General features: G+C 49.9%; 3 protein-coding genes across 3 annotated transcripts; 1 reads left to right on the top strand and 2 right to left on the bottom strand.

Annotated features, from left to right (window-relative positions):
* Positions 1-485: 485 nt before the first annotated feature.
* Positions 486-4472, top strand: tigarb (TP53 induced glycolysis regulatory phosphatase b). Its single transcript, XM_079755550.1, has 6 exons — positions 486-825; positions 1117-1154; positions 1360-1481; positions 1852-1929; positions 2338-2448; positions 3044-4472. The coding sequence occupies exons 1-6, from the start codon at positions 782-784 to the stop codon at positions 3473-3475; spliced, it is 825 nt and encodes a 274-aa protein (XP_079611676.1). The 5' UTR covers positions 486-781; the 3' UTR covers positions 3476-4472.
* Positions 4473-5532: 1060 nt separating this feature from the next.
* fgf23 (fibroblast growth factor 23) lies at positions 5533-6749 on the bottom strand (the record flags this gene model as incomplete). The annotated part of the gene is made up of 3 exons (XM_079755766.1): positions 5533-6006; positions 6311-6414; positions 6515-6749. 3 exons carry the CDS (start codon positions 6747-6749, stop codon positions 5533-5535), a joined length of 813 nt encoding a protein of 270 aa, XP_079611892.1.
* Positions 6750-11867: 5118 nt separating this feature from the next.
* LOC307089284 (fibroblast growth factor 6-like) lies at positions 11868-13691 on the bottom strand (the record flags this gene model as incomplete). The annotated part of the gene is made up of 3 exons (XM_079755489.1): positions 11868-12044; positions 12677-12780; positions 13331-13691. 3 exons carry the CDS (start codon positions 13689-13691, stop codon positions 11868-11870), a joined length of 642 nt encoding a protein of 213 aa, XP_079611615.1.
* Positions 13692-16231: the final 2540 nt, after the last annotated feature.

Below are 16231 nucleotides of genomic sequence, written 5' to 3'. Positions count from 1 at the left end.
ATACATATCGGCAGTATAATTGGACTAGGAGAAAAATATTACATTTAAATTTAGTATATATATATAGTATAGTATATTTAGTATTGAAGTATAGTATTTAAATATTTTTCCTCCTCCTCCTCCCCCTCTTCCCCTCCTCATTACTCCAATGGGACAACAGACTCCGAAAGATTAGACAAGACACAACAAATTACCCCAATCTTGTCAATCAATGCTAGTGCCTCGCCTGGTTTTGTTGCCATGTTCTCTATGGGCATAGCACCGCTTTGCAGAATCTGATATTTTCTTCAGACTAATCCTTTGACTCTCTCCACATGAATACGCAAATTTGCTATTTTTCTAGTTTCTGCCACCTCATACGCTGACAGCTGTTTTATCCCCTTGGTGAATGCAGGTATCAGTAGTGAAGCACAGTAAAATCCCACACTATCACAAATATTAAACCTACGGTCTGCTAGGACAATATCTCCAGGTAACAGTTTTTTTAGGAGGCCACTCTCTATTTTGATCTGTTTATCACTGACTCTCCCTCCCCAGGCACAAGATATGTAAGTGACATAGCCTTGGGGTGCAACACCAATCAGAAATTTTACAGTATGGTGATGCTTGTAGTTCGACTACGTCTATTAGATTATTAAGTCTTAATAATTATTAAGATTATTTATATTTACGACCATTCCATATTATCCGGTTTTAACCCTGAATTGAGGTATCACACTATTGGCTGCTGCTGTGACGACAACCAGCTACGTCACGCTGAATAACCCGGAAGTTACCCTGAATGACCGGGACGATGTTTACATTCAGCCTGACCATCGTACGACAGTAAGTCATTATCGCCGAGATCTTTATCTCCGAAGAATGAAACGCATAACCATTGTTATTGAACATGATTGGCGTCGAAACCCCAAATATAGAAATGCCTTCAAAGTCTGTCGTCGGAGTATTCTGTCTTGAAGGTTACACGTTGAGTGACACGAACTGTCTGCGATGTCAGCTCAAAACCATTCAGTGTATTGAACTGACTGTTTAACTGCCCGTTGTATTGTGTTGTCGACAATATATGCCACAACTGTATACTTGAATTGCGATGTCTTACTGACTGTCTCCTTGCAGTGGTGAGACGCAGTACAACAGAGACAAGCTACTGCAAGGTGAGTTCACCATATGAAGGATCAGCTGATCCTGTATCAGCGTGTCAGGTATGTCGACCCTATGGAGGATCCTACTGCTGATCCTGGAGCAGCCAGGCACACATCAGCTTGGGTTAAAGATATGGGTGTGTCAAAACGTGTTCCAGTGTAACCAGTTCGAGGGTTGAGCGGTGACGTGGTGGTGACGGTGGTTCTCTGTCGTCAGGTCAGGGTGTGGACACCACCCTGTCGGAGACAGGGCTGAGGCAGGCGGAGGCGGTGGGTGGGTACCTCAAAGACCTCCGCTTCGACGCCGTGTACACCAGTGACCTGCAGCGAGCCCGCCAGGTAGTCCGGGGTTTGACCCCTGGGGTCTGAACCCTGCCCTCCGACCCCCCCTGCAGTCTGTAGACTCGTATCCATCTGTTGTCAGACATACCGCGCGAAACAAACATTAAATAATATCCATCACATCAATACAATACGCTGACTGGTGTGTGTGTCTGTCGATGTGTGTGTCCTTCGGTTCTTATCTTTCGTTGTGTGTATGTCGGTGTGTGTGTATCTCGGTGTGTGTGTGTGTGTCTGTCGGTGTGTGTATGTCTGTCGGTGTGTGTGTGTCGTTGTGTGTGTGTGTGTGTGTCTGTCGGTGTGTGTGTCTGTCGGTGTGTGTGTGTGTCTGTCTGTGTGTGTCTGTCGTTGTGTGTTCTGTCCTCAGACGGCTGAGCAGATCCTGAGGGCCAACGCGGGGGGCACCAGGGTGGAGCCGCTCCAGGAGCCTCTGCTCAGGGAGCGGGTACGAGACCTTAACCCTTCTGTCTGGTTCAAAGGGAGTCTGAGGAGTCTGAGGGCCGAGGGAGAACAGGGTGGAGAACAGGGTTGATGACGGAGAACAGGGTGGAGAACAGGGCTAATGACGGAGAACAGGGTGGAGAACAGGGTTAATGACGGAGAACAGGGTGAGTCGGATGGAGTACAGGGTGGAGAACAGGGTTAGTCTGATGGAGAACAGGGCTAATGATGGAGAACAGGGTGAGTCGGATGGAGAACGGGGTGGAGAACAGGGTTAGTCTGATGGAGAACGGGGTGGAGAACAGGGTTAGTCTGATGGAGAACGGGGTGGAGAACAGGGTGAGGCTGATGGAGAACGGGGTGAGTGATGGAGAACAGGAGTTTGATGGATGGCTCTGGGTTCGTCTTGCAGGGCTTCGGGGTCGCTGAGGGCCGACCCAAAGAGGATCTGAAGAACATGGCCAACGCCGCCGGCCAGTCCTGCCGCGACTACACCCCTCCTGGGGGGGAGACCCTAGATCAGGTGAGTCGATTACAGATTACCTGGATCCTACATAGACCTGGTCTGAGTACTAAGGGATGAAACATGAGGAGGAAATTATTGTTTTAATGTTCTCACGTCAAAGCCGAAGTGTTGTTTTTATCTGTGTTAAATGCTGCAACAAAGGGATTTATTTGAGTACCACTAATGATGGTAAAGGAAAGGGTTTCCTCCGCCTGCTTCTAATGGGTCCTCTATTTGAAAAGAAGCCATAAACGCCAAAGGTTTATTATTGCTTTTATAATGGCGCCATCTAGTGGCCCTTTATGATAATGCGAAAAATAATAATAAGGATAATAAGAAATAATTAGTAAGTAATATAAGAAGAGAGAACGGGTCTATATGGCCATGGCCATTGTAGACCGCTAGTTAGGTGAGTTTGATTAGATAGTGTACGTTAGGTAAGTTTGAACAGTTAAGAGATGGTTAGGTGGACATGTTTAGTTCAAAATATATGATTTGAGATAAGTGTTGTGCTTGGTTAAGATCGAGACCAGGTTACATCCCCCCCCCCCCCCCCACACACACACACACCAGGTCCAGAGGATGGTCTGACCCGTCCTCTTGCCCCCCCCAGGTCCGGCGTCGCTTCAAAGACTTCCTCAAGGTTCTCTTCCAGCAGATGATGGACGGCCACGGTGACGCCTCAACCTCTGGGGGGTCCCCGGGACCCCCGGCCGCGCCCGACGGCGGCTCAGAGGAGAGGGGGTCTGGGACTGAGGGGAGGTCCGGCCCCGAGGGCGGGGTCCACGTCCTGGCGGTCAGCCACGGAGGCTTCATCCGCGTGGCGGTGAAGCACCTCCTGGAGGAGCGAGGCTGCACGCCGCCGGACGGCGCCCGCCCCGCGCAGCTCACGGCCCCCTGCCCCAACACGGGGGTCAGCCGCTTCCTGTTTACACTGCGGCGGGCCCCGGGGCCCAAGGGGGCCGCGGGGGCTGTGGAGCTCACGGCAGCACGCTGCGTCTTCACCAACAGGAAGGAACACCTGGAGGGGCTGAAAGAGTGTTAGAGAGAGTGGGGGAGGGAGGGAGGGAGGAGGGAGAGTTAAAGGCAGAGGACGGACCCAAGGCGCTTCCCATGGGGAGACAGAATCAGAATGCAAAGAAGACTCAATTATATCAATAGAAGAACTACAATGAATGAATGATTTAAAAGATGACAAATAGACGGCCTCTAACGGCTCCAGCGTTAAGGATGTCCATGGGGAGGGAGTTCAACAGACTGGGGGTCACCACCCTTAGAACTATGTCCCCTTAAGGCCTTAAAGCTCTGTCCCATTGTGTCCTTAAAGCTCTGTCCCCTTGCCCTTAAAGCTCCGTCCCCTTATCTCCTTAAAGCTGTCTCTTAAGGCCTTAGAGCTTTGTCCCCTTAAGGCCTTAAAGCGCTGTCCCCTTAAGGCCTTAGAGCTCTGTCCCCTTAAGGTCTTAGAGCTCTGTCCCCTTAAGGCCTTAGAGCTCTGTCCCCTTAAGGGTTCAGAGCTGTGTCCCCTTAAGGGTTCAGAGCTCTGTCCCCTTAAGGCCTTAAAGAAGTGGATGGGGTGACGTGTCGATGAGGACCCGGCAGCAGAGTTCTGCCGGTCCAGGACTTTGGGCTTTGGGGGGACCCAGAATAGGACTCCTCACAGGAGTCCAGAGGGGAGAGGAGGTCTGGGTGAGGGTCTGGTCTAAGACGGGGGGTGGAGGAGGTCTGGGTGAGGGTCTGGTCTGAGACAGGGGGTGGAGGAGGTCTGGGTGAGGGTCTGATAATTATTGTGCAGAATCTTTTATGTGAGGTGGAAAAGTATAAACTGTACTTCCATGCCGAGTGTTTGGGAGGAGCATGCACTTTCTTTAATGTACTGAATGTAACGTGTTTTTTTAACTCTATACGTTTTTCCATTGTGATCCCTAAATCATTTTATTCTCTGGGATTTTGGAACCAAAGGTGGAAACATGTTTAAGTCACCGTTTTAAATTGATTTTACTCGGGTCTAGAATTCGCTGTAGTCTTTGTTTTATCTAAAAGAAATAAACTGAAAGACGACAGAAAACTTGAATTTGGATTCTCTCATTCAGTCTTGCACGCAATGTGAACACCTTCTGCTGGGACTCTGCTGCGCACAAAAGGTTGTCCTGTTCTTCACATCTAAAGACCTTAAACCCTTCAGAAGCACAGCACAGCAAGAATCTACAGTATTACATTAATAGAAGTGTTTATACGCTGGGTTCAGATCTTGTGTCTTCAGAGAAAGCGATCATTTAAACATTATGCTTCTGAGCATAGCAGCTCAATGTGTCTTTTCTTAAGGAAGTTCATATTTTAGGAACTTATTTATCGGACACGAAACAGATCGATTTCTTGGCTTCACTCATCCTGGGGTTTTCCATGTGGGCCCATTTGGCTTCTAGGGGCCCCTAGGGTCCCCAGTAGCAGGGTCTGTTCAGAGATCTTTAGACAAAGAGTAGTCAGAAGTCTTGTTTCTTTCTTTTATTTATAGACAGAGTTTGACATTCGCATGTTGAAAGGTGTGAATCATTTCCTTGTATGTACATAAATACACACAATACATACAATATAAATAACAGCAAGGAAGGGGTTTAAATAAATACATTTTCAGAGACTGTCGGCTCTTAATAAGCAGACTGTAGATAAGAGTTCAGATTTGAAATTACTAAAGAATAATACTAGGTGGTCGTTTGTACCGCTTAGTAAGTAGACATTATATAACATGTTTCAAGTCAAGAATAATATAAATACAAAAGTAGAAGTTATCAAATACAATGTTTCTGGATCACTCTACAGGCACGGTTTGGTGTTAGAGTCTGGTTCTCATAGTGCTTTTGAGTTAAGTTAAGTGTTGGGAATGCTTTAAAGGCTGGTCAATATAACCTTTCATTTGTGTCCCATTCACAACATTTGACGTCACGTTTTTCAGTCTTAATTGACTCCCAGCTTCTCGGTCCTGTCACGTCAAGTCTCACGGTCATGTTTACTGCGGCTCTCAGCAGACCAGCTGGAAAACCATCCCAACAACAACCAGCACCACGACGCGTGTATACTGACATGTTTCAATCAAGTCCCGTAACTTCAGCCCGTCGTCCCGGTGAACCGGGGGCTCCCGGGGCCCAGGGAGTGCACGCGCCACGGGTCGTCGTCTGACGGGGCCCCCGGGAGCGTCTCCCTCGAGGTGTTACCGCCAACCCCCCCTCCCTCTCCCGGTTCCGCGTCCCAGTCTGCGTCATCCTCCGGTACGGCGCGCGAGTCGGAGCCCTCCTCGGTCTGTGTGCGCGGGAACACGCTGTGCGGGTCCGCTGGGTCCACCGCGTCCACCTGCCCCTGCGCGCCCCGGGTCCTCTTGTCGCGGTGCGTAAGGCGCTCGAGCGGCACCGTGTTCCGCTCGGATAAGAAGAGCGCGCCGGGCGGCACGTAGCGCCCCGGGGTGAAGGTCTGCCGCGAGCCCTCCAGGTCCAGCAGGATCCCACTGCGCCACGAGTAGTACACGTCCCGGTGGGTCTCCAGCAACCGGTGGGTGAAGAGGCAGCTGTCCCGGTGGCAGACGGACTACACCATAACAAACATCATCATCATCAACGTCATCGTCATCATCATAATATTAAAAAAAATCTAAAAATGCTGAAAATATTACTAATAACGGGCCTATAGGTGCAGTTATGGCTGGTTTGACAGCCAAGCCGTGTGTGAAGCCCGGCATGCTGCAGACTTTAAGCGAAGCGTCGATGGAGACGTGCGTAAAAGACGCGTAAAGACTCCCGGAAACCAAGTGGATTTGGGGCTGACTTAATCCACTTAAACTTCCACACATAGTTCAGATCAATGTTTCCGCAGAGCAGCTGGGGTTCCTCACCGAGCTGTAGGGCACCCCCTCGGAGTTCAGGCACACGTAGCGGTTACTCTTGATGCCCAGAATCGCCACGCGCTCCCTGGTCTCCGCCTTGAGGATCAGCACAGCTGCGGACGTGAAGGAACATCCGACAAGTTACACATGCACGGAGGGTCCAAACCCAAACCATCCTAAACATGATCTCTGGATATTAAGAAGTCCACCTACTGTTTGGACTCCTGATGGTGGTCTTGCGCACGTCGCCGGTGGCCATGATCTCCAGGTAGAAAGTGTTGAGCTCCGTTGCCGTCTGCAGGTGCACGAACCGCCGCGGGGAGCCCCAGTTGGAGCCGAGCAACGGCGAGGGGTTGGGGACGGACTCCGCCAGCCGGAAACCCTGGAGGACCGCGAGGAGCACCGCCAGCACGGTGTCCATCAGCTCGGACTTCTTGGTGACCTCCATCCTGACGCTGTGGCTGCTGGCCGTCTGGAGATGATGTGTTGAGCCAGAGACAGAAAGGTCCCTATTTAAAGGCCCAGACCGCCGCTCTGCGCTCAGGCTTTACGCAGCGCTCGCCCCCGAGCAGATGTGCGGCTTTCCTCCGACGGAACTGTGCGTGGTCCACCTCCAGGAGGGGTGGGTCCACCTCGATGAGGCCGGTCCACCTCCAGGAGGCCGGTCCAACCGCCCCCCCCCCCCCCCCCCCCCCCCCCTCCCCCAAGGAGGTCTGGGGAAGGATGAAGAGGTAGGCCCACCCTCCTTTGTGCAGTCTGCTTTGGGGAGGTTCTATATCCAGGCCTCTGGACCTACAATGACCGTCATATATTATTCATTTGGCTAAAAATAAAACCTTGTGTTGTGTAGCCTTATTTAGTTTTAGAATAGTTATTAAGCAATATAAAATGTAAACGTTATAAATCAATCAAATATTCACTCTTGTAATTCTCCATTTCGTTGGCTTTAGTTTTAACCTTAATTGATTTATTTTTATAAAAATATATATACAAATATATATTTGTATTGAAATAGAAAAAAATGATTAGTATGTGTATATATATATATGATGTGTATATGTAAATTTATGTTTATATATTTATATACTTTTTTTTAACCTATGAATAAATATAACGTTATGTCCATGACGTCCACTGTTCATGTTGAGTTTAGTATTTTCTGCACCAGAGCAGCACTGGCGCTGTCTGGACAGCAGATGGCGCCGTTAACAACACGCTGAACTTTGGCTCCTGTCCGTTTGTGTGTTTGTTGACGCTTGGTGGTGAACGACTGATATAGCACACTTGGCAACTTGAGCACAAGACTCCCAAAAATTGAATGTCAAAACAAAATGGCGTTTGTTTAGAGAAATTGATAGGTTATTAATGATTATGAATACATCTAAATATTTAATGACTGGCTGTAGACCTACCAACATAGTAATAACAAAAAGGTTCATTATCAAAACATTTGAATGATAAAATAGAAACTGTAACAGACCCAGCCCCCCCGTGTGTACACACACACACACACACACACACACACACACACACACACACACACACACACACACACACACAAACACACAGTTGCCCCCCTACAAACACAAGAGACGGGAGAATAAAAACATACCAATGGCATAAAAAACAAAATCAACATCTTTATTGTTATCAGGAATACAGTGGACTACTGTGCACAGCACATACGATCCTTACTCTGCGTTTTCACTAAAACGGTTCAATAAGGCTCTCGTTTTCTTCATCATTTACAACCATCTTAGCAAACTCAAACTAAGGCAGAGGGTGAGGTATATGCGAACACAGATGGACAGGCCTTACAGTAACACTGAACACAAGATCAAATGGAACATAGTTAAAACAGGTCTGATGACACACTGACACAATATGAAGACTGGAGAAACGGAGATAAATGGCAAAATAAAAACTTAAATCCTCACCATATATTTATAAAGAAATGGTACTCGCAGTGAAAAAAAGTTTTAAATAATAAGAAATATTTTTGATCATGTGTTTTGGTCAAAGCTAAAACAAAGAGGGAGCTTTTTTTTCATGGGCAAACTCGCATTTCTTTTTTATGTGATTCCGCTCTTTCACGTCACTCGTACATCGCTCAGGCGTGAAACAAAAAGACATTCACTTATTTATTCACCTTTAAAATAATGTTTGAAAGATATCCTCGATAAGGTGCTAGTAAAGGCATTGAGACATGTGAGTCGGCGTGAGAAGCAGCCATTTGTCGTGTGGTCGGCACATGCGCAAAATACCACGTCCACACCATCAAATTCCCCGACTTTCAAGTTGCGTTAAATGTCCCAAACAAGTGGTTAATACCCTTCTGGTACCGCATGCAACCTCGACTACAAGAGCAACAAATCTTTTTTATTAAGTACACGAGAGAAACTCGAGCAAACTCTCGAGTTCCGATGCGTCGGAGCGCTGTGCGCTGTGCTGTAGCGCTGAGCTAGCCTTTGGCGTATTGCTAACATAAAAAATTACAAACAAACCAATGCACCCCCGAATCAGCCCCAATGTTCTGAAAACAATCGGGGCAATAAAACCCAACCATCATCGCTGTTTGAAGAACACAACCAGCCGTTCGCTCTCAGGTCTGAACAGTTGAATCTCCGCCAGCGCTCGCGGCGCGGTGCTAGTTGGCTACGGTTAGCGGCAGTGGTGGGGACTTCTGCTAATGGACAGACTGACATTCTGAGAGCCACTCTCTATCCCAGAGAGTAAAACCGTGAAAAGTACAGAGTGTACTGCTGAAAAGAGAGCATGACTCAAATATATCCTCCTCCTGCTCTCCCCCATGTCGCTTTCAGGCTAAACTGCTACTCCGGACTCGATTCCACAGAACTACAACCGCCCCGGCTGCAGAGCGAGCCGCTGGACCGGGACGGAGGGCGACTCTCCTCAGTGGGGCGATGTGGCGGTGTGTGTGGGGGGTGTCATGTTTTGGGTGCTGCATTTCAAAGCGGAACACGATGTCATAGCGCTTTAGCCTACAGTACGTGCCCTGGCCAACAGCACAACACCACGGTCCCAACCAGAGGGAGAACGACAACGCATATTATTAATCTCTGTTCCTTTATGCCCTCACCGCTGTGGCGAGCGTTCAATCAACAGAGCGGAGATGACATCTGAGGTTTGGCATCCGCCGAATAACAACCACTGATGTAGCGACGCAGCACCGTAAGGGGGGGGGGGGGGTCAAGGCAGATCCATGGCGGTGACCTTGAACTAAAAAGGGATGAGGGATGACCAGGAAGCTCCTGGGTTACGTCTGGAATCCCGAGGTCCCTCGGCTGGGTGCTTGGCGGAGGGGGTCTCAGGTACACAGAGGGGAGGGGGTGGGTTCATCCTGGCAGATTCACATTCTTGCATGTGTGTGCGCTTTGTGTGTGTGTGCTAGTTTTGGGGGGGGGCTGAGAAACAACAAAGACAGCAGGGCCAACACTGTAATAAGTCTGTACTGGATTAAAATAGTCCTTCAGGGGGGTTGGGGGGGGGGGGGGGGGTGCCCCCGTCGAGATGCCGACACAGTCCCCCCCAAGGGGGAAACAAAGACACCGTCCGTCCATTTTGAATTGGCTCTAGATGATTCTGAGAGAAGCCCAGATCTCCTGCTGGTGTGTGAGGGACTGGACATGACACCGTCTTACACAACCACCGTGACACAACCAACCGTTTGAACACGATAGTTATGACCTATAGCTCGGCTCTGGGGGGCGGGGCTAGGCCTTGATGGTCAGAGCCTCTTGTGAACTACAACCACTTAGCACCTTTCCCTAATGAACTACAGCCACCTAGCATCTTTTCCTAATAAACTTCAGCCACCTAGCATCTTTTCCTAATAAACTTCAGCCACCTAGCATCTTTACCTAATAAGCTACAGCCACCTAGCATCTTTTCCTAATAAACTTCAGCCACCTAGCATCTTTCCCTAATAAACTACAGCCACCTAGCATCTTTCCCTAATAAACTACAGCCACTTAGCATCTTTCCCTAATAAACTACAGCCACTTAGCATCTTTCTCTGATAGAATGCAACCAGTTATACAGCATCTACAGGTGACAGGTAGACATTGTCTTGCGTGAAGAATTTACCAGTGTATCATCTGCCCTGCTGGCCACGGTGGACTGAGTCCCATTGACCAATCAGCTGATCATCCCCTGATTCCATTTGCAGGTCCCAAATCACCCTGCTATCCTGCACCCTGCTGCAGCAGCGACACTGCAGAGCACACCAGGAAGTGGGAAGACTGCCCGAGGTACACAGACGCACACACACAAACAGATAAGTACAGCAAACCATCTTACAGGGACAATTTCGAACTGCATAATCACTGAGGCACCATCTTTGGCCGGTAACAGAAAAACCCTGAACTGTTTATTGCCTGATACATCATAGCATTTCTCATTCAATACACTATTTACACTTTTGCTCATTGCGCGATCGGACCAGTCTGATGTGTGCTAGCTACAGCGGGCCCGAGCGTAGCGCTAGCTCACTGAGCGCCACAGCTGAAGCTCTGCTCTCCAGGGACGGCACCAAGGTTGTCCGAGAGGACAGGCTCCACAGCTCCACTCCAAGCCTCTACTCTGCTCCGTCTAGCGGGCCTACATTCACGTGTTTCCTGGTGATTCACGCCCGCCCGCTACAAACACAGGAGGCTCCCCCCCCCCCCCCCCGTAAGGACGGCTAACGACTTGATCAATCTAATTACAGAAAAGAAAATAAACCAGATAGCCAACCCCCCCCCCCCCCAACCCCACAGCACCTATTTCTGACTCCAGTGGGTGTCCCTTACATGCAGGTCTTTGAGGGGCTGCGAGTGCGAACACCGAGGCACCTTTAAAGCGAGCAGCATTAAGTGCGTTCAACAAGTTCCCTCGGCGGCTTGCGGCGGACATCTTTGACCCGGCGGCCCAGAGTCGCCCCCCCTCCCCCCGGTAAAGTGGTTCTTTGAGGTAATAAAAAGTATTTGTTTCACTCCTAAAATGCATACATGTATATATCCATACATACATGTGTGTGTACGTATATATATACATATTTATATATCTATAAATATGTATATGATGACATGGTTTGGTAAAAGCAAGCACCAATGTAAAGTGAGACCAGCCGAGCTCCTCCCCCTCCCAGCCCATCATTAAAACAACAACCGATAAGAAACATAATGATTAAAGCAGCACAGTTTGGCATACATAGGTCATCGTAATACAAAGACAGCTCAACAAACGTACACGTGTATATGTATAGAAAGAGAATAAATATTTGTGTGTGTGTGTGTGTGTGTGTGTGTGTGTGTGTGTGTGTGTGTGTGCGTGTGCGTGCGACTCCATCGTCCTCTGCAGTCTACTAGTGAGTACATCATGAAGGTGCTTCAGTTTTTTTCTCCTCTTCTTTTGTGTTCTGCTCTAAAGTTACCTGGAAGATCTTCCACGTCGTGTGCAAATGAGTCGGGCTCCGGCCCCTTTCCCCCCCCCCCCCCCCCCCTCCGTCGTCCCTCCTCCCGGCTCCCCGGCCCCCCGCGGCGGGCAGGGTGGGGGGAGGGGGAGGTCACAGGCGGGGCAGGAAGTGGGTGACGGTCTGGGCGGTGGTGGCCTTGTTGCCGCGCTTGGCCCGGCCGTGCTTACTGAGTGCGATGTAGGAGCGGGGATACACGAGGCTCTCGTAGGCGTTGTAGTTGTTGGCCAGCAGGCTCTCCTTGAACTTGCACTCATCCCTGAACGCTCTCTGTAGGGGGGGGGGGGTCAGAGTAGGGGGGGTTGAGGTCAGCGAATGTGTGTATGTACCGCCGGCCGTTTGACCCGCGGCCGGTAAATCTGTCAGGTGGAGCATGCATCGGAGCAGGTGGTGCCTGCTCTAGAGGGACTCTTCAACACACAACCCTCCTCCTCCTCTTCCTCCTCCTCCTCTTCCTCCTCATCTCTAGGCTCTGCTGCAGAAGCCTGCGTACTTATGAGGACTAAAAAAAACTTCCTGGATGCCAAGGACATTACTAGGCTACAATAAATAAACATAAAGGTCCTTTAAGGTCATAATATGACTAAAGTGACATCCATATCGCTGTTCATTGCATCAAATATTACATCTTTTACGTTTCGTCCAAATGCATGCGTAGATGGATTCCTGTGATAAAGAAATAGAATGAGTGTGCATTTTTAAAACGTCACCTAATGACGTATGTGCGCGGTTGCCCTCCTCGTGGCATTGCCTTTTGCTTTTCATCAGTATGATGCGATTCATAACGTTGCATCATCATCCAGTTTCTAACGCGTCGCTCCAGGAGCGGATCTGTCTCCACAGCATCCCTCCCAGCGGGGAGCCGACGGGAGGGATGCGTCACAGCATGCACGCGCACGTACCGTTCCGTATAACCTTCCCCGGCCGTTCATTGCGACGTACAGCTCGCTTCTGACGCCCCGCAGGCTGATCACGCCTCGGTCCACGGTGGAGATCTCTATCAGGCCTGCAGGGAACACATGATTATGGGGAGTCCTGCTCCCGCCTGGGGGGACAGGGGGCTGACTGGTGGGTCTGCGGTTAGCGGGGACTCCGCGGCTCTGCAGCAGTGGGTGTAACCTTGCAGGTGCACTGCGACTCGATGAGTCTCTGGTCTACGGGCTGCTGAGACCGGCTCGCTTCAGCGAAACGCACTTTTCTGGAGCCCCCACCCCCTCTCTGTCTGAAAGTCTGCCGCTTTACGAGCGGCGTGCATGGGTCACTTGAACGCTGACTGACAGCAGCACTCGGGGTAAAAATAAGCGGCCGTCTAAATTGGTCCAAGCATTCATGTCATGTTTTGGTCAAGGAGAATATTTTGCGCTGGCGGATATAAGGCTTTTAATAGATTAGTCATTGCTTAAAGAAACTTTCAGCAATGCCACCGGCAGTCCCCTTTAATGATTGCCAAGCGCACCGGCCGATCTCTTAATAAACACACACACACACATACACACACACACACACACACACACACACACACACACACACACACACACACACACACACGGACTCACTGTAGGGGTTCTCGCTGTGCACCCCGCTGACCACCCCGTCCGGCAGCACCTGCAGGTGGAACCCGATGCCCACGTTGCAGTAGAGCCGGCGGACCCGCTTGATGCCCAGCAGGTAGTCGCTCTCCCAGTTGAGCTCGGAGCGGTCTCCGCTCAGCCCCAGGTACGAGCGGGAGAAGAGGGTCTCCCAGCGCCGCTCCAGTAAAGTCGCATTATGAGTAGTCCTGCTATGGGTCGGATATGACGCCACGATCCCCACAAGAAGAGACGCGAAGAGCACCGACAGGGCAGTGCGCGTCCACGTCGTCCTGGCCTCGTGCATGCTGTACAGGCCGACCAGGACACTTTGCGCAGCGATGGCCATCCGGTTTACCTTTTGGGCACGTGGTCCAATAACCGCCCTAAAAATACAACTCTTCTTATTTCTCTGCCGGTGGCATGGCGGTGTCTTATTCTGGGAAGGAGGATCGAGGCAGAGCCCGCGGCGGGAGCGCGTGAGACGGACGGGTGGCGGGAGACGCGGCGTGAGGAGGTGACCATCTTTCAGAGCTTCGCGCCTCGGGGGGGGGGATCCGCCGGGTCGGATCACCGCTCCTCTCCAAACTCTGCTCACCTCACCGGGCGGGACGGCCGATCACATCCTGCTGCGATGACATCACGCCGCTGCTGATGATCGCTATCCCATCATCATATGAGAGAGAGAAGAGGAGATGGGAGGCGAGGGGAAGAGCGAGAGGGAGAGGGAGAGAGGGAGGGAGAGAGAGATAGTGAGAGAGTTAGGGGGAGAGAAAGTTCCAAATCCCCCCCAAAAAGTGTAGTCCAACGAATCCCGGGCCGTGATGAGACTGGGCTCCGTGGTCCTGCTCCGCGTGCGTGTGGGATGGGGAGGGGGGAGGGGTGGAGGCCTTTCATTGGACAGCGTTGAGCAATCATGGGATGCGATGGATAGGCCTACTGTCGCAGAACCCAAATCGGGACGGTGGTCATATGTCTGACAGCCTGCTTCCTTATTTAGAAAGAAGGTGCAAAAACAGTCTGCCAGTCACCGGGGAGCAGAGACCATCCTGCGGCACTTCCTCGGCTGTTGGTCCAGGACGTTTACCCAACGTGCTCCGATTGCGGCGGATTATTGTAAGAATGCCGCCAGCACTCACACAATAATGTAAGCGCATAGCTTGGATAAAATGCCGCGGATACTCCGGGTAACGCGAGCCCCCCCCCCCCCCCATGCTGTACCCGGGTAACGGGACCCCCCCCCCCCCATGCTGTACGAGACCCCCTCCCCCCGCCATGCTGTACCCAGGTAACAGGACCCCCATGCCGTAGCCTACCCCGGTAACGGTACCCCCATAGTGTACCCGGGTAAGGGGCCGGTAGAATGCACTCGGGGACAGCCCACGCGCCACAAGCCCCGCTGCATCGTGCGCAAGGTGAGCTCTGCTGCCACGGCAATAAGACCTCCCATAGCAACTATTACAACCAACCCTAGCAACTATTACAATAGCAATTAGACCTCCCATAGCAACTATTACCACGGCAATAAGACCTCCCATAGCAACTATTACCATGGCAATAAGACCTCCCATAGCAACTATTACCACGGTAATAAGACCTCCCTAACACCTACTGTAGAAACAATTATTTAGCTTATAGCACCTACCTGAGCAACTATTACCAAGACAATAAGACCTCCCTTAGCAACTATTACCATTGTAATGCACCAAACTGGTAGGTGTGGCAAAAGGCAGTATGACCACTTCTTACTGGAAAGAAAGATTGAGTTACTACTTACTAGCAATAGCTAACTTATTAAAATGCATTCACTCACTGAAGATATAGCTGGCAATCACACTTTAGCAGAATGTAATTAAAAAAGCAATGAAGCAGGTGAAAGGAAAAAAGAGAATTTGGGGAAACATATTTTATTTTGCAGGACACTAAATGATTATCAGCACCCTCCATCATCCAAGGTAGGCTTTGTAAAACCATCCAGAGAGCTGGGTTTTCACTGCCGTCATGCTGGCCCTAACACACTGATGGTAAATCAATTGAGGTGGGGAAGCTGTAGTTCTGCTTTGCAAGCATGCTGCCGTGCAAACCGCTCTAACGCCTGAATAGACAATACTACAGTATCGACGAGTAGTGCCCCGATCAATGGGAGTAGCCGCTAGTATTGAGCTCAGACACATTCTGTTAATTATCATTCACTGGACCGGGGCCATGTTTGATTTAGCTAAGGCTGGTTAATGATTAGGCCTGCTAACGACTTCTCAAAGACCATCGTTATAAAGAAGACTAACTTATTATGGTTTTGTTGTTATTGGATATCGAGGCCGTGGATAGCAGGGGTGGCATGGGGGTGGTGGTAGAGGACACCTTCACAACTAGACTTTTTCACAACTAGAGAAAATATATATATTTAAGGTTGGATTAGATTTTTGTTGGTGATGCTCATAGCACCCTTTCTTCATCAGCTTCAGTGTTCCACTTTATAGAAGTTCTTGCTGCAATACATAATGGAAAATGTGTAAAATAGGTCTAATTTTTATGGACCTGAATCAATGTCATTTGGAGTCTGCTGTGTTTGAAATATTGCCAAAAATGTAACCCAGTACATGAAAATATTTTGTTAATAACGTGTGTGTGTTGTGTGTGTGTGTGTGTGTGTGTGTGTGTGTGTGTGTGTGTGTGTGTGTGTGTGTGTGTGTGTGTGTGTGTGTGTGTATGTGTAAGTGAGCGTGAGTGTGTGTGTGTGTTTCCTACTAATTTCCTATAACTTAAATTAGAGTTTCCCTGAGTTAATGTTATGGGTCACAGCCCCAGAAGGTCAGGACCCCGTGACTAGAAGACAAGCGTCCTAGGTATGGAGGGCGGCCGGACGGGGGTAAGAAGGGACGGACAGAC

Source organism: Pollachius pollachius (assembly GCF_949987615.1).
Source record: "Pollachius pollachius genome assembly, chromosome: 18".
Taxonomy (NCBI): domain Eukaryota; kingdom Metazoa; phylum Chordata; class Actinopteri; order Gadiformes; family Gadidae; genus Pollachius; species Pollachius pollachius.
The sequence above is the reverse complement of the archived record's forward strand: the minus strand, read 5'-3'. Positions and strand labels throughout refer to the sequence as shown.